The sequence below is a fragment of the Labeo rohita genome, chromosome 21, assembly GCF_022985175.1.
Source record: "Labeo rohita strain BAU-BD-2019 chromosome 21, IGBB_LRoh.1.0, whole genome shotgun sequence".
Lineage (NCBI taxonomy): Eukaryota > Metazoa > Chordata > Actinopteri > Cypriniformes > Cyprinidae > Labeo > Labeo rohita.
In genome coordinates, this window is record NC_066889.1 from 8532107 (window position 1) to 8553941 (window position 21835).

Genomic DNA, 21835 nt, shown 5'->3' on the forward strand with positions numbered 1-21835 from the left:
GTAACTATGGTAACTGAAGGAAAACCTGGTAACTTGCAATGGTAAAATAAATGCGAGAGGAGGGGGTGGATAGAGAGGAGGGTAGGATCGGGAAAAGTTCTCGAACCGCAATTCGAATTTAGGACGCCAGTAGGACAACAACGCTGTTTGTCGGCACACTGCCCACAAGGCTATCGTCACCAACAAGACAGTACATTTTTATATGTAGGTGTACAGTGCCCTCCTCTAATATTGGAACCCTTGGTAAATATGAGCAAAGGTGGCTGTGAAAATAAGTCTGCATTGTTTATCCTTTTGATCTTTTGTTCAAAAAATTTGCTAAATTCTAACCTATCATTTAAGTAAAATGTAAAACAACACCCTTTTTACCTTGCCAAAATCAGCTCTGCAAAAATCATCCCATTCTGGTCAAGGCTGCTTTAAATGCAAATGAGCTCTGCTCGCCCCGCCCCTCTCTTCTCTCTGTGGAGTGACGAGCCTATTTACTTTAGCCACATTTAGCCGCTAAACTTGCTAACTAGCACATTATTAGGAAAGGCGATCGCAAAGATCCATAAAAAACAAAAAAACAAAACTTATACTCACTTCTGCTGTAAGTGAAGCTGGATCACGAATGATTCGCGCAAACATAGATGGATATATGTAGATTGGAAGGCGCATTCCCTTCACAAACAAATGCAATCCACTGCATCTTCAGCAGCTCAGATGTCGGGAGTAAATGACGACCACTATATTCATTATTAAATCCAGCAACACAACACCTCAATTGCTCAATTCTTGTCTAACTTACATCCCTGGTCTGGCACCAAAACATGAAGGTTGGACTGTTACAACTGTCATCTGAGGTAAGATGCTCATGTCAATCAACTATTGTGGGAATGGCTCGATTTGAAAAAGGGAATATTATTTTTACAGGTTAATTAAAAACCACTGCATGGATTTTTATCATTATAGGGTAGATTTGTACATACACTGCCAACACACATTAATGTTCAAACAGCATGTAAAAGTGCACTTATCATCTGATGATCCCTTTAACGCAAATTTAGAGACTGACAGGTGAGTGCATCGTTCATCATTCAGAAATTCAGTTTTAATTAACTTTTTTTTTTCCACAACTGATCAACTCACAGAGTAAACACGAAAGCTCAAATGTGCGCGATACGCTAGAACCAGTTTTGATTTTGGTCACATGATATTTGCACTTGCATTTCAAACAATCAAATATTAATTGAATTTGAATGAAGCAAGAGTTTTGCTATAATCATTTTACTATCAACAATATTATAAAAGGAATGTTTCTGCCGTGAAGCCGATCGCTAATATGAAGCAGCCAAGAGAGCTTATTTACAGTGTTAATGTTCAATGTATTTACAATGTTAAAGTGGCTGACAACAACAAATATTCTTATTAGGAATAAAACTGCCTCGTATTTGAACTGTGCAGAGCTGTAGCTGAATAGTAAGGCCTACTACGCTTCTGTATTTTAATGTTGGTCATTATGGTGGTACTTGGAGAGCCAAATATGGCTGAGGTGGTACTTAATATAACTTTGAGAACCACTGCTTTACAGTAAAGCAAACTTTGTTAAAATTAATTTGGTAAGCTGACCTAACAGTATTACACCACTTTTTAATCTAGGTCAATAGTTAGTTATAAATGATAAATGAACTAATACATGTTTAATATGTTAACATTACTTACTAAATTGTTTTAAATTCTCTTATCTTTTGAGGTTAGTTATTTGTTACCTATGGTATCGATTTAGTATCGATACCGAAGTATCACATTCTGGTATCATACCGAAGCCAAAATTATGGTATCATCCCTAGTTTGGAGAACTCAGAGATCAGAGACAATTCCTTCTTACAGAATCACTCCAGATCCTTCAGATTTTCAGCTCGATGTCGATACTTCTTTTCTTCAGATTTTCAGTTCCATGTCAGTACCTTTGTTTTTTTCAGTTCACCCCAATCATTTTCTATAGGGTTCAGGTCAGGAAACTGGGACAGCCATGCAGAAGCTTCATTTTTGTGTTGATTTTAATGTTTGTTTTGGATCATTGTCCTGATGGAAGATCCAACCACAGCCCATTATAAGATTTCTAACAGGCAGTCAGGTTTAGATTTTTTATCTGTTGGTATTTGACAGAATCCATGATGCCATGTATATGATGTCCAGGACCTCCGGCAGAAAAATATGCCCACAACATTAAAGATCTTTATCCCTGTTTGCACTAAACCCATCTTGTTGGTTTGCTGCCAAAAATCTCTATTTTTAGTTTCATCTGACTATAGAAGCCAGTCCTATTTATAGTTCCAGTTGTGTCTGACAGCTGTAGGGGCTGTTTGATATATTTTTTGTAGGCTTTTTGATCCCAAGACTCAACTAATCTCTGCAATTCTCCAGCTGTGATCCTTGGAGAGTCTTTGGACAATCAAACTCTCCTCCTTACTGTGCATTAGGATGATATAGACAAACATTCCCTTCCAGGCAGATTTGTAACATCTTTAATTAATTGGAATATTCTTTACTCCTTGTGATGGATGGTTAAGGAAAGCTGGCCTTTGTGTTACTTATGTTTATAATCCTGTGGAACAGGAAGTCATGGCTGGACAATTTCATGCTCCTAGTCACCCTGGTGTGCTAAAACAATGTAAATATAAATGGGAATTTACTTATGAGATACTGTATTCATACGAATTTCTAGGGGTGCCAATAATTGAGGCCAACATGCATAGGAGAAAACAACAACAACATGTTTTTTAATAATGTGAGTCCCCCCCACCCCCCACATTCAATTGCTTTACTTCAATGAAAGGTTAGAATTTTGTGAATTTTCTGAATAAAAGATCAAAAGGACAAATGGCCCATATTTATGTTCCAGAGCTGCCTTTGCTCATATTTACCAAGGCTGCCAACATTAGTAGAGGGCACTGTAGGTCTGATTCGCAATTATGGTGTAACTGCAATATACAACCTTCGCAAAACTCTGTTCACAAGACTATGGGTAATTTAAGCATGTAAACAACTACCAACTTTTATTATAGCACTTACAGTACTATAACACTATTGTACTATAGTATTTTATTATAGTATAAGGGGTACTAGTCAAAGGAAACAAAAACTTACCACATTTATCTAAAAAAACAACTGTTTAGACAGCATCATCAGGATCAGTTTTCACATTTGCTATGTTTGGTCTTTTTCTCTACTTTTCAAAATTGTCTACTGGATTATGTTGTCATACATTAAACCCATCATAAGCTTGTGAAACCTATTAATATGATTATTAATGATCAATAATTAAGCAATACTGATGATTAATTTGGATTGGTTGAATTGTGGGGTTATATTTGTAAAGTAAAAACTGCATTTTGTATACCATACTTAAATATGAAATTGATTTATTTTGTATTATTTCTTCCTTATTATTGTAACACATACACATATATACCCATTTATGTCTACAATCCTCCATCACAAGGAAACACTGATAAATAAAATGGATTTTGCTATGCTTCCTTCCCCCCAAATTCATCTGATTACCTGTTTACTAAGCATTTAATATCTGTCCTAGCTTACCCAAGTGATACTTATATAATACCCATTTTCAACAGCATTGTTTAATTGACTCTTTGTTGACTGATTCAGTGTTTTTTAAACATGAAGCTTAATAACTCACCTAAATATAAGATTTATGCCAAAGAGGGTGAACATAACTACAGTATAGCCCACAATGCCTGTGGTGTAGCTGATCTTGTACAACAGGAGGAACCATTTATAAACAAGCCTGTATGGAGAGAAAGAGAAAACAGAGTAAATTCACCAAGACATGAATCTCACCAAGAAATGCCTGGGACCAATATCACCCCAAAAAAACAAAAGAGAAAATAAATAGAAAATGTGTTTTGCTTAGAGTAATTTACCCCGAAATTATATTTTGTTCTAATTTACTTTGAATCGTTTCAAAACTTTATGATTTTATTTTAATATTTCTATGGACTCCTCAAACAGTAGAGCATGGCACTAACAACAGCAAGGTTGAATTCTCAGGGGATGCATGACTTGGAAAAAAGTATAATTAGAATGTAATGAAAGTTGCTTTGGATAGGAGTGCCCTCCAAATGCATTAAAGTACCTTTTCTCCACTGAGGAGAGTTAGAGCCGATGTTGAGTAAATAACTTACATTTTAGTCAGCAGTACACACAAATCTTTATAAAATAAGAACAGAGAGCAGACATAACTTAATAAAAATAAGAACAGAAAGCATGCATCACCTGGATCACGTGTATTATACATTTATGGTGGTTTTGCATTTGTTTTCAAGTTAAAAGTCTCAGTCCATATTTATTTTGACTGTTTGGAAGAATGACATTAACAGCAGGCTTTAAAATTGTATCTTTTTGTTGTGTTGCAAAGCAGCAAGAAAAACATACAGATTTGGAGGGGGATGAAACTGAGTTTGGGCACCCTTGCTCTAAACTTTTGACTATTTAACAGGGTTGACATTTACCTTTTTTTTTTTAAATAGCACAACCAAAATCTATTATTTCAAATTTGGCCATTTTTTTAATGAGCCCTACTGTTCCTTTTTCAGCTGTTTGACCCAATAATTGTCACTTTTTGACTACATTATGCATTTCTGTTTGTACTGGGGTAAAATGTTACCTCAACATGTTTTTTTGTAAAATTCAATCCAACGCACCTCATCACACACAGATACACAACACATCAAAATAAAAAGCAGCATGGTCCGTATGTTTATATTCATTAGGCATTTGTTTAGGCATTTGTTTAGTTATTTAGAAGTACCCAAATCTTCAAGCTAGAGATGTGCAATATGTATTGTCTACAATAATATCAAATCCATGTTAAATGACATTTGAGTATGTCACTCGCTTTGCAAACAAACAAACAAACAAACAAACAAAAACATGCATCGAGAGTAGGGGTGCTCCGACTGATTGGCTACCGATCATTATCGGCCGATAATCCCTTGGGGATGTTCGGTCGGCGGTCTCTAAAAAGGCCGATCTCATAAACCAATCTAAAGCTGATTACAGGCCGACCGTGAGAGGTTTGGTACGGCATGCAGCGGCACTGTCTCAGGCGCTTTTAAGCGAGGGTAAAAGAATAATAATGCTGAAGGTGAGGTACAATTCATATTTCTTAATTAAATAACTTATAAACTAATTTGAAAACCTTATGTGAGCCATCATTTCACAAACAGCACGAGTGAATGACCGCACACTCTCTCTCTCTTTCTCTCTTGAAAGTGCGCACATGGCTTTCAATCACCACATCGCGTCTGACGATATACGAGCTGCACAGTTGACACAGGAATTGTTAGTTGCACAATAGTATCAGTGCTGCATCATCGCTAAAGTTTGTAAACTGCATTTATTTTTAGTTCTTTCCAGCGTTTAACCATTCAGCGCTCACGCACTCTCCTGGAGACTGGGCTCTCATGCACACTTGAAGCGTAAACACATAACGGCCAGGTTCACATACCTCCGTTTGTGTATTTTTTCCGTTGTCATGCAAACGGATTAAAGTGTTCAAGTTGCACATGCCTATTTTAATACCAGTAGAATGTAGATAAAATTCAAGATATAGAGAGCTATCTTTTCCCTTTCCCCTGTCTTGTATAGCTACCAAATTATATTAAGCAATATCAATAGTATTTTAAATTAACAGCCACCAACCCGCCAAATTAAGTTTAAAATAATAATAATAATAATAATAATAATAATAATAATAAAAAAATAACAATTTAATAACTCATAACAACATGCTAGCCAATCTGGTAGGTTATTATTCAGAAATCATATCACTTTGCATGGCATCACTATCACAGCCCTTTCCCTATAAGGAGCCTCAAACATTAACAATAGAAATGCACACTTTGGCTGCATGTGTTTTGAGTGTGTATGTGTATGAGTATATAACTGTACTCACAGCGACAGCACTATGCCTAATACTGTTCAAAATAATGACAGTGTCACTCATATTTAGTGTCACTTTGTTCAAAATAGAATGATTTGGGTAAACACACACACACACACGCATACACACACTATATTGTGTATATATATATATATATATATATATGTATATATATATATATATATATATTACATTTTTATAAATGTAATTAAATAGATTAATTTTTTTCATTTAATTAATTACATGATGTGTCGATTAATTCATCTAATTAATCGCATATTAATTGAAAAATACATTTGACAGTGAAAATACCCACAAAAGACTATTTAAAGCTATTTTTGAAAGTAGCAAATAGACATTACAAATTGTAGCTTCAGTTAGAAATATTTTATTTGATTGAGCATAAAATTTATTACATAAGCATTTAGGCTGCAACGGCCTAACGTGAACTATGGAACATAAAAGAAGATCATTTGAGAAACATCTCAGTATTTTTTGTTCAAACAATGAAAGTCATTGGTAACCAAAACTGCTTTGTTACCAACAGTCTTCAAAATACCTTCTTTTATGTTCCACAAAAAAAAGGACTGAAATGACATGAGGGTGAGTAAATGATGAAAGAATTTATTTTTTTTGGGGGGGGTGAACTATCCTTTTGATGTTTTTAATATTTTTATTATAATAATAATAATTATTATTATTAATAATAACAAGAACACCAACAATAATAATATTTTATTGTTTTAATGAAATTATACTCTAAATAAGAAACTAAATCTGCCAGCAGGTGGTGGTAAATAATGAGTCTTTCACACCATTCATTCAAAACGTGGATTCGTTCAGAAACTAAACACCGCTGTGTTGGTCAGAGACGTGCAACAATTTTTCTATGGCTTCAAAGGAAATACGTTCTCTGCAAAATTGAATAATATAATGTTTAAAATATAATACAATATCAACTTCTTATTTACTGAACTGTTGTATAAACATTCAAGCTTGTGACAGATTGGGACAAAATCAGCACTCATTTCACATTACTCTTGCTGTCTGTGTGACATTGTGTAATACATGATATATATACACACACATACATATATATTTTACTCCGAATTAGTTACCATTGTGTTGCAAAATGCAAACTCCAAACAGATTGCGTATCTCAAATAATTTGATTTTCAACAAACCAAAAAATCGTATTCCTGTTGTCAATATCCCCAAAAAAATGGCCAAATTTGTCAATATTGCACACCCCTACTTCAAACAGAGACAGCAGATAAAAAGTAACAAAACAGGACACAACGTCAACCATAGCTAATCGGGCTCAAAGACTGATCATGATGATCATCTTTTTTGCTTTTTTCCCCACATTTTTTGTTACCTCGGAGTGGTGCAGTCCAGTGGTTTGCGGGTAGCACGAAAAGAGATGAATGCTGTAACAACAGAGAAGATGAACCATGTCACCAGAAACCTCCACCAGTGCAGCTTAGTGGTGAAGTACAGAGGAACCACCCACATTTGGAAGAGGGTTACCAACTTGAAAAGAAAGAACAAACAAACAAACAAACAAACAAACATTTAGATGTTGGATTTCATAAATCACCTGGAAAACAAACACACACACACACACACATACATTATAATTATTATTATAATAATTCTATATCCCTTATTTCAATAATATACAATATACAATAATTATACAATAATTCTATATCCCTTATTTCATGAAGTGCATGGTCTCCAATGGTCTTTTACTAGTTACAATTACAGTTACAGAGCTCTCTAATTTAATTAGAGAGCTCTGCAATCACATTCTTACTAGTAAGAATGCCATTTGGAGAGCTCTTTAATGCAATTCTTACTAGTAAGAATTGAATTAGAGAGCTCCTTAATGCATTCTTACTAGTAATAATTTAATAATTTAATAATTTGATAATTTAGAGACCTCTACAATTCAGTTCCTACTAGTAAGAATGCATATTAGAGAGCTCTCTAATTCAGTTCTTACTAGTAAAAATGCAATTACAGAGCTCTCTAATTCAATTCTTACTAGTAAGAAATCCAGTTACAGAGCTCTACAATTGCATTCTTACTAGTAAAAACACATATTCATTAGATGCAAACAGATTCGCGATTACACCCATTTCCCTTTCTAAATCCTGCCTGCTGTGATGCACTTCAAAAAAAAATCCCTTAAGTATGAAATATTTAACATTTTCATTAGGCTGGCTGTGTATTGCCAAGAATCTGGTGATACGATACATATCACGATCCAGGGGTTGCGATACGGTATGTTGCGATACGATATGTTGCAATACATTGCGATACTGTAAACAAGGCGATATATTGGGATATTTCTTATTTTATGAATAGGACATCATTTTAGTAAAGCTGTAATTAAGAAAACCCCACCATATGCAAACCATTTAATGTTTTTGAATCACTTTTTGTGCAGTACGAGTAAAGGGGGGAAAATAAAGTGCTCGCAAGATTCTTTAGTTATTAAATGTATAAAATGTAATACATTTTTTTTTTTTTTGCTTTTATAAACAGACCATATATATTTTTAGACCCTGCTTTACAGTTTAAGTTTACAATTGTAACCATGTCATTTTGATCTGAACTTAAGAATTACATCTGCTTAATATCAATAAAAATAAAGTGCTTGCAGGATTCCTAAAGAAAACAAAAGAATTGTAAAACAATAAAATAAATACAGATATTGGACATTCTGAGAACCTTTTTGTTCTGATAATTTCGCAAGTTTTGGATTTCCAAATTTTTCAGTTTGTAATTATGCTCCGTGTGGAATCGCCGAGACCGCGACACGATATGGATACAGCTTGGATATGTTTTGTTTTTGAAACATAATATTTAATCACTAGATGAACTTTTAATTTACATCTTTATAGTCCTGAAATACTTGAGAGCAAAGAAGATACACAAATATTCTCTCTCTCTAAAAATAAATAAATAAATAAATAAAAAAAAAAGCTAATGTTGGTCAAAATGTCTGGTATGATGAAGTTTAGCAGACAAAATTTTATCTCATTTTGGTGTTTATTTTGCAGTATAATATGCATGCAGAAGCTATATATAAGCTAATTAATAGGCTAGTCGACACTCAGTGTCAACAATTATGATATTAGTCCTAGCCTAAAATCTTTTCTGCACGTGAATTCATCTTTAAAAATAACTTACAGTAGGCTATATAGATTACCTAGGTTATATTTCTACTCTGTAAAGCATAATCATTAATGATTTTAATCATAATGATTTAGGCTACTAAATAGATCATTAGAGCATCAGTGTTGCTATTCATCATTAAAAACTGTTTGAGTGAACAACTTGGAGGTGTAGTCTCCCACTTTGTTGTTGTTAAGATTTATTCTCGCCGTTTTTGCTTTTATTTTGATAGGACAGTATAAGTGAATTGGGGGAAGGGGTGTGGGATTGGTCCACGAGCCCAAACTCGAACTCAGGACACCCAGGACACCCAGGACACTCATGCATTTAATAACATGGGTGGATGTCTGTCCCAATAGGCTCCTGGCATGTCCTTGCATTATGCAAGGGCATGCCAGGAGCCTATTGGGACAGACATTCACCCATGTTATGAATATGCATGAGACACAATTATCATAATGAGGTTATGTTGAATTGCATCTACAATGCAACTGTTACTAGTAAGAATCGCTATTGTAGAGCTCTACAATCACATTTTTACTAGTGAGAATGCAATTACACAGCTCTACAACTGGATTCTTACTAGAAGATAGATAGATAGACAGACAGATAGATATAACTTTATTGTCAAACTTTTTAAGACTGAAATTTATCTTGCATAACAGTATGTTTACACTGCATGTTTATAGATGTTGCATTCTTACTAGTAAAATTTGGTTAGAGAGCTCTAATTCAAATGTTACTGGTAAGAATTAAAGTTAGAGAGCTCTTTAATGCAATTTGTACTAGTAACATTTGAATTAGAGAGTTCTCTAACTGAATTAGAGAGCTCTGCAATCGCATTCTTACTAGTGACAACTGAAATAGAGAGCTTTAGAACTGAATTTTTATAGAATAGATAAATAGAAAATAAGAGTATAGAATAGATACTCTATTAATAGTTTACTATATTAATACTATATTAATACTCTATTATAATAGTTCTTACAGAACAGATAAATAGAGAAAAAATAGAGAGCTCTATAATTCAGATCTTACTAGTAAAAATACAATTGCAGAGCTCTAACTAAATTAGAGAGCTCTATAATTGTAATTGTAACTAGTGAAAACTATGGCATGCCATTTTAGCTTAAAATATTATAAGCGTTACTCGTCGTAATTGCATTTTTACTAGTAACAATTCAATTAGAGAGCTCTATAATTAAATTTTTACTAGTAACAATGGCAATTAGAGAGCTCTCTAATTCAATTCTTACTAGTAACAATTATAATTAGAGAGCTCTCTAATTTAGTTAGAGAGCTCTGCAATTGTATTTTTACTAGTAAGATCTGAATTATAGAGCTCTCTAATTTAGAGAAACTGCGCTGGATGCTAACCGGAAGTAGAACGCGGAAGTAGTTGTGCAAGTAGATCAGCCCAAACTCGAACTCAGGACACCCGTAATGCAAGGGCGTTATATATCAATGGACTGCCCAGGAGCCTATCAGGACAGGCTTTCACCCATATTATGAATATGCATGAGGCACAATTATCATAATAAGGTCGTGATGAATAGAGAGCTCTACAATGCAATTCTTACTAGTAAGAATCGCTATTGTAGAGCTCTACAATTACATTTTTACTAGTAAGAATGCAATTACACAGCTCTACAACTGCATTCTTACTAGTAAGAAATACAGTTAGAGAGCTCTCTAATACAATTCTTACTAGCAACAATTGAATTAGAGAGCTCTGTAATTGAATTAGAGAGCTCTGCAATTGCATTCTTACTAGTAAAAATTCGGTTAGAGAGCTCTCTAATTCAAATTTTACTAGTAAGAATTAAAGTTAGAGAGCTCTTTAATGCAATTTGTACTAGTAACAATTGAATTAGAGAGCTCTGTAATTGAATTAGAGAGCTCTGCAATTGCATTCTTACTAGTGACAATTGAGATAGAGAGCTCTACAATTGAATTCTTACTAGTAATAATTACAATCAGAGAGCTCTTTAATGCAATTATTACTAGTAACAACTGAATTAGAGAGCTCTTTAAGTTAGAGAGCTCTCTAATTCAGTTTTTACTAGTAAGAATTCCATTTAGAGAGCTCTCTAATTCAATTGTTACTAGTAAGAACTGTTTTACAGAGCTCTTTAATTTAATTACAGAGCTCTGCAATAAAACATATCTTTAATTATGGCAAGCCGTTTTAGCTTAAAATAGTCTAAGTGTTACTCGTCGTAATTGCATTTTTACTAGTAATAATTGAATTAGAGAGCTCTATAATTACATTTTTACTAGTAACAATGGCAATTAGAGAGCTCTCTAATTCAGTTCTTACTAGTAACAATTATAATTAGACAGCTCTCTAATTTAGAGAGCTCTGCAATTGTATTTTTACTAGTAAGTTCTGAATTACAGAGCTCTCTAATTTAGTTCTTACTAGTAAAAATTAGAATTAAAGAGCTCTCTAATTCAGTTCTTACTAGTAACAATTGAATTAGAGAGCTCTCTAATTGAATTAGAGAGCTCTGCAATTACATTCTTACTAGTAACAATTAATTTAGAGAGCTCTACAACTCAGTTCTTACTAGTAACAATGCCATTTAGAGAGCTCTTTAATGCAATTCTTACTAGTAACAACTGAATTAGAGAGCTCTCTAATGGAATTACAGAGCTCTGCAATTGTAATCTTACTAGTAATAATTCAATTAGAGAGCTCTACAATTTAGTTCCTAATAGTAACAATGCACATTAGAGAGCTCTCTAATTAAGTTCTTACTAGTAAAAATGCAATCACAGAGCTCTCCAATTCAATTCTTACTAGTAAGAAATCCAGTTACAGAGCTCTACAATTGTACTCTTACTAGTACGCATATTCAGTAGATGCAAAACAGATTCGCGATTACACCCATTTCCCTTTCTAAATCCCGCATGCGGTGATGCACTTCAAAATAAAAGCCCCTTAATTAATAGCATTTTCATTGTATTAGAATGACCATAAAACTGATATGACAGCTTGGAAATGGTTTGTTTTTGAAAAATAATATTTAATCACTAGATTAATTTACATATGTATAGTCTTGAAATACTTAAAAGCAAAGAAGACACACAAATGTTTGCTCTAAAAAAGCTAATGTTGGTCAAAATGTCTGGTAATTATGAAGTTTACCAGACAAATTTCATATCATTTTGGTGTTTATTATGCACTGTAACATGCATGCAAAATTTTGAGCTACATATATAGGCTAATAAATAGGCTAGTTGACACTCTTGATAATTTTTTTTTTTTTTTTTTTTTTTTTTGGTCAAACATTGGGAAAGAAATAAAAGTGCAATATTATGTTTAATCGATAAGCTTAATTAGGAGATATATTTTGCTGAGAATGCGATTGTCCTGGAATCATGGCTGGTTTTGTCCTGTATAAAACCGCCAGTAGGTGGCAGCCAAACCCTGTCGTAAATGAAAGATTCATTTAAATCACAGATTCATGCAAGTACGAAATATGTTGCTCTGAGACGCGCAGCAGTTCTGTTCCAGGATTGTTCTATTTGCGTTGGTGAAACACAGCAAAAACGGACAATAATGTGTCCAAAATGTAATTCACCTATGCTATATTAATTTCTTGTTTGTTGAAAAAACAAAAAGAAAAAAAGAAAAAAAAATAGCCTACCACATTCACGATCAAGCTCATGAGCTGATATTTTGAAAACGGCACTATTGTTTGCGTGATAATGCTAAATGGGAGCGCACAAGCTGCCAATACTTAAGCGACAGACCAGCTTTTTATTTAAAAAAAATGCAAGAATAGCATACAAGCAACACATCACATTGAAGAGCAATAAAATTGACGTTCAAGGTGTTTATTATGATAACAATATTATATCGCACAATAATAAAAACAAAAACAACAAAAACATTAAAAATGAAATTAAAACAGTGTATATTCTGAGTATTTCTCCAGCAGTAACGTGCAGCCGCGGGCAGATTATCAGTTAAAAGAATCTAATTAACCTTAGACGATCCCCTACCATACCAGTATAATGCTATTCAATCACTGCGCTTACATCTGGATGAAATGTCACGTTTAAAAGCTGGTCTGTCTTTGAAGTACTGTACATTATAGGCAGCTTGTGCGCTCACATTTAAATCATGAAATGTGCGTCGGAATATCAGGACAACATTTTTCCTTGTTTCGTCATACCCGATTAATGATCGGAAACTGTGTTTAATATGTTTTGATGAAACATCTATGATGAACTGTTCATTAAGAAATCACAACCATCCCGTGCTATGGGCATTACCATTCATACAGGCTACAACGGAAGTTATTTTACACAACTATTCGACGCTTCCAGGTTCCGAAGGCGGACCGTGAAAAAGTCCCATTATGATATTAGTCCTAGCCTAAAATCTTTTCTGTACGTGAATTCACCTTTAAAAATAATACAGTAGGATATATAGATTACCTAGGTTATATTTCAACTGTGTAAAGCATAATCATTTTATAATGATTTTAATCAATATAGGTCAATTTAATCAATAGGCTACATAATAGATCATTAGAGCATCAGTGTTGTGATTAAAAACTGATTGAGTCAACAACTCGGAGGTGTAGTCTCCCATTTTGTTGTTTTTAAGATTTATTTTTTGCCGTTTTTGCTTTTATTTCGATAGGACAGTATGAGTTGGGGGAGGGGGAGGGGTTGGAAGGGTCCACGAGTCCAAACGCCAACTCAGGACACCCGTAATGCAAGGCCGTTATATATCAATGGACTGCCCAGGAGCCTATCAGGACAGGCTTTCACCCATGTCATGAATATGCATGAGGCGCAATTATCATAATAAGGTCGTGTTGAATAGAGAGCTCTACAATGCAATTATTACTAGTAAGAATCGCTGTTGTAGAGCTCTACAATTACATTTTTATTAGTAAGAATGCAATTACACAGCTCTACAACTGCATTCTTACTAGTAAGAAATACAGTTAGAGAGCTCTGTAATACAATTCTTACTAGTAACAATTGAATTAGAGAGCTCTGTAACTGAATTAAAGAGCTCTGCAAATTGAATTCTTACTAGTAAAAATTAGGTTGGAGAGCTCTCTAATTCAAATTTTACTAGTAAGAATTAAAGTTAGAGAGCTCTTTAATGCAATTTGTACTAGTAACAATTGAATTAGAGAGCTCTCTAATCGAATTAGAGAGCTCTGCAATTGCATTCTTACTAGTGAAAATTCAGATAGAGAGCTCTACAATTGAATTCTTACTAGTAATAATTACAATTAGAGAGCTCTTTAATACAATTATTACTAGTAACAACTGAATTAGAGAGCTCTTTAATTCAGTTAGAGAGCTCTCTAATTCAGTTTTTACTAGTAAGAATTATAATTAGAGAGCTCTCTAATTCAATTTTTACTAGTAAGAATTCCATTTAGAGAGCTCTCTAATTCAATTGTTACTAGTAAGAACTGATTTAGAGAGCTCTTTAATTTAATTACAGAGCTCTGCAATTAAACATATCTTTAATGTGTTTTTTTACTAGTAAAAATTGAATTATAGATCTCTGTAATTGCATTTTTACTAGTAAGAATTAAATTAGAGAGCTCTCTATTCGGAATTGTTACTAGTAATAATTGCATTAAAGAGCTCTCTAACTGTAATTATTACTAGTAAGAATTCAATTGTAGAGCTCTCTATCTCAATTGTCACTAGTAAGAATGCAATTGCAGAGCTCTCTAATTCGATTAGAGAGCTCTCTAATTCAGTTGTTACTAGTACAAATTGCATTAAAGAGCTCTCTAACTTTAATTCTTACTAGTAAAATTTGAATTAGAGAGCTCTCCAACCTAATTTTTACTAGTAAGAATTCAATTGCAGAGCTCTCTAATTCAGTTACAGAGCTCTCTAATTCAATTGTTACTAGTAAGAATTGTATTAGAGAGTAGAGGGTGACACGGGAGTGGATTTTCAAACCTCTCCCGTCCTACTCCCACAAAAAAAAATCCCATCCCATCCCAATCCCACAGAAAAACTGGGAGAAAATCCCATCCCGTCCCAATCCCGGAAGAATGACTCCCATTCCCTCCCACTCCCGTATTATGTGTTTTTGGCGGGATCTGCCAGTTACAGTAAAGAATATAGTACAGATCACAGTATGCCCGTAACTTTTTTTTACATTAGTTGAATAAAAATGCAAAATGTTATCTTAATCTTAAACAAATGCACAGTGTGCTTTGCACACGTATTAAATTTCATGTAAATCATTCATGCAAATACACGTTTCCTATTTGAATTGGTCCATTTGAAACATTTGACATTTCACTCTATGATATATTTTTCATGTCTTTAAAGCAAGTATACACGGAGTTTCGAAGTGACGCGCTCAAGTTCACAGAGACAGACGGCAGAAAGCGCGTCCTTTTTGCTTTAATTAGTTTACAAAAGCGCAACGTTTCCTTGTTTTTCTGAGTGCAAACAAATAAACGTTGAGTCTTTACAGATTCGAAAGATGCCTATCACTCTTATCTGTATGACCAAAAATGACGGTATTTTAAGAGCAAGTGACCGCACCGGCGCCTCTGTCATGCAGTACCTATTACTACTACTATTCGGCTTCCACACTCGCACTGACACTTCAATAACGCACATTTTTTTTTTAGGTTAACATTAGATTGAGCGGCGATGTAAAGTTGCTACTACATACATCTTTCAGATGAAAAGCCATATGGTCGAAGAATGTTAGGTGAGCATTTGGATGTCCTGCTGCATTACCAGTCGTTAACGATCTGTCCGTCATGAACTCACTTGCTTAACCAGCCACACCAAAGCATACAGAAGGAGAGCATAAAGAGACAGGTCAACTAGAATTAAGTTCAAAATTACAATATATCGTTTATAGTTTATTTCTATAAAAGGTATATTTGTGTATAAATTTGGGTTTCATAGCGTTACGATTCCCGGTCCCGCCCACTCCCGTTGACATTTTTTCCTATCCCGTCCCAGTCCCGTGATTATTAGTGATTTTGTTTCCCATCCCGCGGGATTCCCGAAAAAAATGTCAGCCTCTATTAGAGAGCTCTCTGACTGTATTTCTTACTAGTAACAATGCAGTTGTAGAGCTGTGTAATTGCATTCTTACTAGTAAAAATGTAATTGTAGAGCTCTACAATAGCGATTCTTACTCCCCCAAACTCATACTGTCCTATCGAAATAAAAGCAAAAACGGCAAAAAATAAATCTTAAAAACAACAAAATGGGAGACTACACCTCCGAGTTGTTGACTCAATCAGTATTTAATCGCAACACTGATGCTCTAATGATCTATTATGTAGCCTATTGATTAAATTGACCTATATTGATTAAAATCATTATAAAATGATTATGCTTTACACAGTTGAAATATAACCTAGGTAATATATATATCCTACTGTATTATTTTTAAAGGTGAATTCACGTACAGAAAAGATTTTAGGCTAGGACTAATATCATAATGGGCCTTTTTCACGGTCGCTTTCGGAACCTGGAAGTGTCGAATAGTTGTGTAAAATAACTTCCGCTGTAGCCTGTATGAATGGTAATGCCCATAGCACGGGATAGATGTGATTTATTAATGAACAATTCATTATAGATGTTTCATCAAAACATATTAAAAAGTGTTTCCGATCATTAATCGGGTATGACGAAACAAGGAAAAATGTTGTCCTGATATTCCGACGCACATTTCATGATTTAAATGGAAGCGCACAAGCTGCGTATGCGCAATACTTCAAAGACAGACCAGCTTTTAAACTTGACATTTCCTCCAGATTTGAGCGCAGTGATTGAATAGCATTATACTGGTATGGTAGGGGATCGTCTAAGGTTAATTAGATTCTTTTAACTGATAATCTGCCCGCGGCTGCACGTTACTGCTGGAGAAATACTCAGAATATACACTGTTTTAATTTCATTTTTAATGTTTTTGTTTTTATTATTGCGCAATATAATATTGTTATCATAATAAACACCTTGAACGTCAATTTTATTGCTCTTCAATGTGATGTGTTGCTTATATGCTATTCTTGCTTTTTTGTTTTAAATAAAAAGCTGGTCTGTCTCTGAAGTATTGGCAGCTTGTGCGCTCCCATTTAGCATTATCACGCAAACAATAGTGCCGTTTTCAAAATATCAGCTCATGAGCTTGATCGTGAATGTGGTAGGTAGGCTATTTTTTTTTTTTTTTTTTTTTTTTTACAGTTCAACAAACAAGAAATTAATATAGCATAGGTGAATTAAATTTTGGACAAAATATTGTCCGTTTTTGCTGTGTTTCACCAACGCAAATAGAACAATCCTGGAATAGAACTGCTGCGCATGAATCTGTGATTTAAATGAATCTTTCATTTACGACAGGGTCGGGCTGCCACCTACTGGCGGTTTTAGACAGGACAAAACCAGCCATGATTCCAGGACAATCGCATACTCAGCAAAATATATCTCCTAATTAAGCTTATCGATTAAACATAATATCGCAAATTTATTTCTTTCCCAATGTTTGACCAAAAAAAAATAAAAAAATAAATAAAAAAATAAATAAAATAAAGAAATTTTAAACACATTTTATCAAGAGTGTCAACTAGCCTATTAATTAGCCTGTATATGTAGCTCAAAATTTTGCATGCATGTTACAGTGCATAATAAACACCAAAATGATATGAAATTTTGTCTGGTAAACTTCATAATTACCAGACATTTTGACCGACATTAGCTTTTTTTAGAGCGAACATTTGTGTGTCTTCTTTGCTTTTAAGTATTTCAAGACTATACATATGTAAATTAATCTAGTGATTAAATATTATTTTTCAAAAACATATCAGTTTTATTGTCATTCTAATACAATGAAAATGCTATTAATTAAGGGGCTTTTATTTTGAAGTGCATCACCGCATGCGGGATTTAGACAGGGAAATGGGTGTAATCGCGAATCTGTTTTGCATCTAATGAATATGCCTTTTTACTAGTAAGAATACAATTGTAGAGCTCTGTAACTGGATTTCTTACTAGTAAGAACTGAATTAGAGAGCTCTGTAATTGCATTTTTACTAGTAAGAACTGAATTAGAGAGCTCTCTAATGACCATTGTTACTAATAGGAACTTAATTGTAGAGCTCTCTAATTAAATTATTACTAGTAAGAATACAATTGCAGAGCTCTGTAATTCAATTAGAGAGCTCTCTAATTCAATTCTTACACTTAGAATATTTTATTACTAATTACAATTGTTACTAGTAAGAATTGAATTAGAGAGCTCTCTAATTATAATTGTTACTAGCAAGAACTGAATTAGAGAGCTCTCTAATTGGCATTGTTACTAGTAAAAATGTAATTATAGAGCTCTCTAATTCAATTATTACTAGTAAAAATGCAATTACGACGAGTAACACTTAGAATATTTTAAGCTAAAATGGCTTGCCATAAACAATGCACATTAGAGAGCTCTCAAATTAAGTTCTTAGTAGTAAAAATGCAATTACAGAGCTCTCTAATTCAATTTTTACTAGTAAGAAATCCAGTTACAGAGCTCTACAATTGTATTCTTACTAGTAAAAACGCATATTCATTAGATGCAAAACAGATTCGCGATTACACCCATTTCCCTTTCTAAATCCGGCCTGCGGTGATGCACTTCAAAACAAAAGCCCCTTAACTAATAGCATTTTCATTGTATTAGAGTGACCATAAAACTGATATGACAGCTTGGATATGTTTTGTTTTTGAAAAATAATATTTAATCACTAGATTAATTTACATATGTATAGTCTTGAAATACTTAAAAGCAAAGAAGACACACTCTAAAAAAAGCTAATGTCGGTCAAAATGTTTGGTAATTATGAAGTTTACCAGACAAAATTTCATATCATTTTGGTGTTTATTATGCACTTTTAAATGCATGCAAAATTTAGCTATAGGCTAATTAATAGGCTAGTTGACACTATTGATAAAATGTGTAAAATTTCTTTATTTTTTATTTCTTTATTTATTTTTTTGGTCAAACATTGAGAAAGAAATAAATTTGCGATATTATGTTTAATCGATAAGCTTAATTACGAGATATATTTTGCCGAGTATGCGATTGTCCTGGAATCATGGCTGGTTTTGTCTTGTCTAAAATCACCAGTAGGTGGCAGCCCAACCCTATGGTAAATGAAAGATTCATTTAAAATACAGATTCATGCAAGTACGAAATATGTTGCGCTGAGACGCGCAGCAGTTCTGTTCCAGCATTTGTGTTTGTGAAACACAGCAAAAACGGACAATATTGTGTCCAAAATGTAATTCACCTATGCTATATTAATTTCTTGTTTGTTGAACTGTAAAAAAATAAAATAAATAAAAATAAATAAATAAATAGCCTACCACATTCACGATCAAGCTCATGAGCTGATATTTTGAAAAAGGCACTACTGTTTGCGTGATAATGCTAAATGGGAGCGCACAAGCTGCCAATACTTCAAAGTCAGACCAGCTTTTTATTTAAAAAAATGCAAGAATAGCATACAAGCAACACATCACATTGAAGAGCAATAAAATTGACATTCAAGGTGTTTATTATGATAACAATATTATATTGCGCAATAAAAACAAAAACAACAAAAACATTAAAAATTAAATTAAAACAGTGTATATTCTGAGTATTTCTGAATATGTCACGTTTTAAAGCTGATCTGTCTTTGAAGTATTGTGTATACATATCTTGTGCGCTTCCATTTAAATCATGAAATGTGCGTCGGAATATCAGGACAACATTTTTCCTTGTTTCGTCATACCCGATTAATGATCGGAAACTGTGTTTAATATGTTTTAATGAAACATCTATGATGAATTGTTCATTAAGAAATCACAACCATCCCGTGCTATGGGCATTACCATTCATACAGGCTACAGCGGAAGTTATTTTACACAACTATTCCACGCTTCCAGGTTCCGAAAGCGGACCGTGAAAAGGGCCCATTATGATATTAGTCCTAGCCTAAAATCTTTTCTGTACGTGAATTCACCTTTAAAAATAATACAGTAGGATATATAGATTACCTAGGTTATATTTCAACTGTGTAAAGCATAATCATTTTATAATGATTTTAATCAATATAGGTCAATTTAATCAATAGGGTACATAATAGATCATTAGAGCATCAGTGTTGCGATTAAAAACTGATTGAGTCAACAACTCGGCGGTGTAATCTCCCACTTTGTTGTTTTTAAGATTTATTTTTTGCTTTTATTTTCGATAGGACAGTATGAGTTTGGGGGAGGGGTGTGCGATTGGAAGGGTCCAGGAGTGTAAACGGGAACTCAGGACACCTGTAATGCAAGGGCGTTAATATATCAATGGACTGCCCAGGAGCCTATCAGGACAGGCTTTCACCCATGTTATGAATATGCATGAGGCGCAATTATCATAATAAGGTCGTATTGAATAGAGAGCTCTAAAACGCAATTCTTACTAGTAAGAATCGCTATTGTAGAGCTCTACAATTACATTTTTACTAGTAAGAATGCAATTACACAGCTCTACAACTGCATTCTTACTAGTAAGAAATACAGTTAGAGAGCTCTCTAATACAATTCTTACTAGTAACAATTGAATTAGAGAGCTCTGTAATTGAATTAGAGAGCTCTGTAATTGAATTAGAGAGCTCTGCAACGTAATTCTTACTTGTAAAAATTAGGTTGGAGAGCTCTCTAATTCAAATTTTACTAGTAAGAATTAAAGTTAGAGAGCTCTTTAATGCAATTTGTACAAGTAACAACTGAATTAGAGAGCTCTTTAATGCAATTAGAGAGCTCTCTAATTCAGTTTTTACTAGTAAGAATTCTAATTAGAGAGCTCTCTAATTCAATTTTTACTAGTAAGAATTCCATTTAGAGAGCTCTCTAATTCAACTGTTACTAGTAAGAACTGATTTAGAGAGCTCTTTAATTTAATTACAGAGCTCTTCAATTAAACATATCTTTAATGTGTTTTTTTACTAGTAAAAATTGAATTATAGATCTCTGTAATTGCATTTTTACTAGTAAGAATTAAATTAAAGAGCTCTCTATTCTGAACTGTTACTAGTAAAAATGTAATTGAAGAGCTCTCTAATTGGAATTATTACTAGTAAAAATTTATTTAGAGAGCTCTTTAATTGGAATTGTTACTAGTAAAAATTGATTTAGAGAGCTCTCTAATTGGCATTGTTACTAGTAAAAATGTAATTATAGAGCTCTCTAATTCAATTATTACTAGTAAAAATGCAATTACGACGAGTAACACTTTTATTCTAATATTTTAAGCTAAAACGGCTTGCCATATTTTTTACTAGCAAAAATTGAATTACAGATCTCTGTAATTGCATTTTTACTAGTAAGAATTAAATTAGAGAGCTCTCTATTCAGAATTACTAGTAAGAATTAAATTGTAGAGCTCTCTAATTGTAATTGTTACTAGTTAAAATTCTCTTGTAGAGCTTTGTTATAAAAAATGAATGGAAGTCAATAGAGACATATTACTAGTAAAAATTCATTTGTAGAGCTCTTTAATTGGAATTGTTACTATAAGAATTGAAATAGAGATCTCTGTAATTGGAATTGTTACTAGTAAGAATTGAATTAGACAGCTCTCTAATTATAAATGTTACTAGTAAGAATTGAATTAGAGAGCTCTGTAATTGGCATTTTTACTAGTAAGAATTTAGT

At 33.4% G+C, this 21835-nt stretch overlaps 1 protein-coding gene across 1 annotated transcript in view; it reads right to left on the bottom strand.

The window, feature by feature from the left end:
- The window catches only part of rnf121 (ring finger protein 121), a 95939-nt gene that overhangs the window by 14396 nt on the left and 59708 nt on the right, over positions 1–21835 (bottom strand). Inside the window, exons 4-5 of the mRNA XM_051093325.1 lie at positions 7329–7483; positions 3686–3793 (exon numbers count right to left, since the gene is read on the bottom strand). Of these exons, the coding sequence (XP_050949282.1) occupies positions 3686–3793; positions 7329–7483 (263 nt within the window). The remainder of the gene's footprint in view (positions 1–3685; positions 3794–7328; positions 7484–21835) is intronic.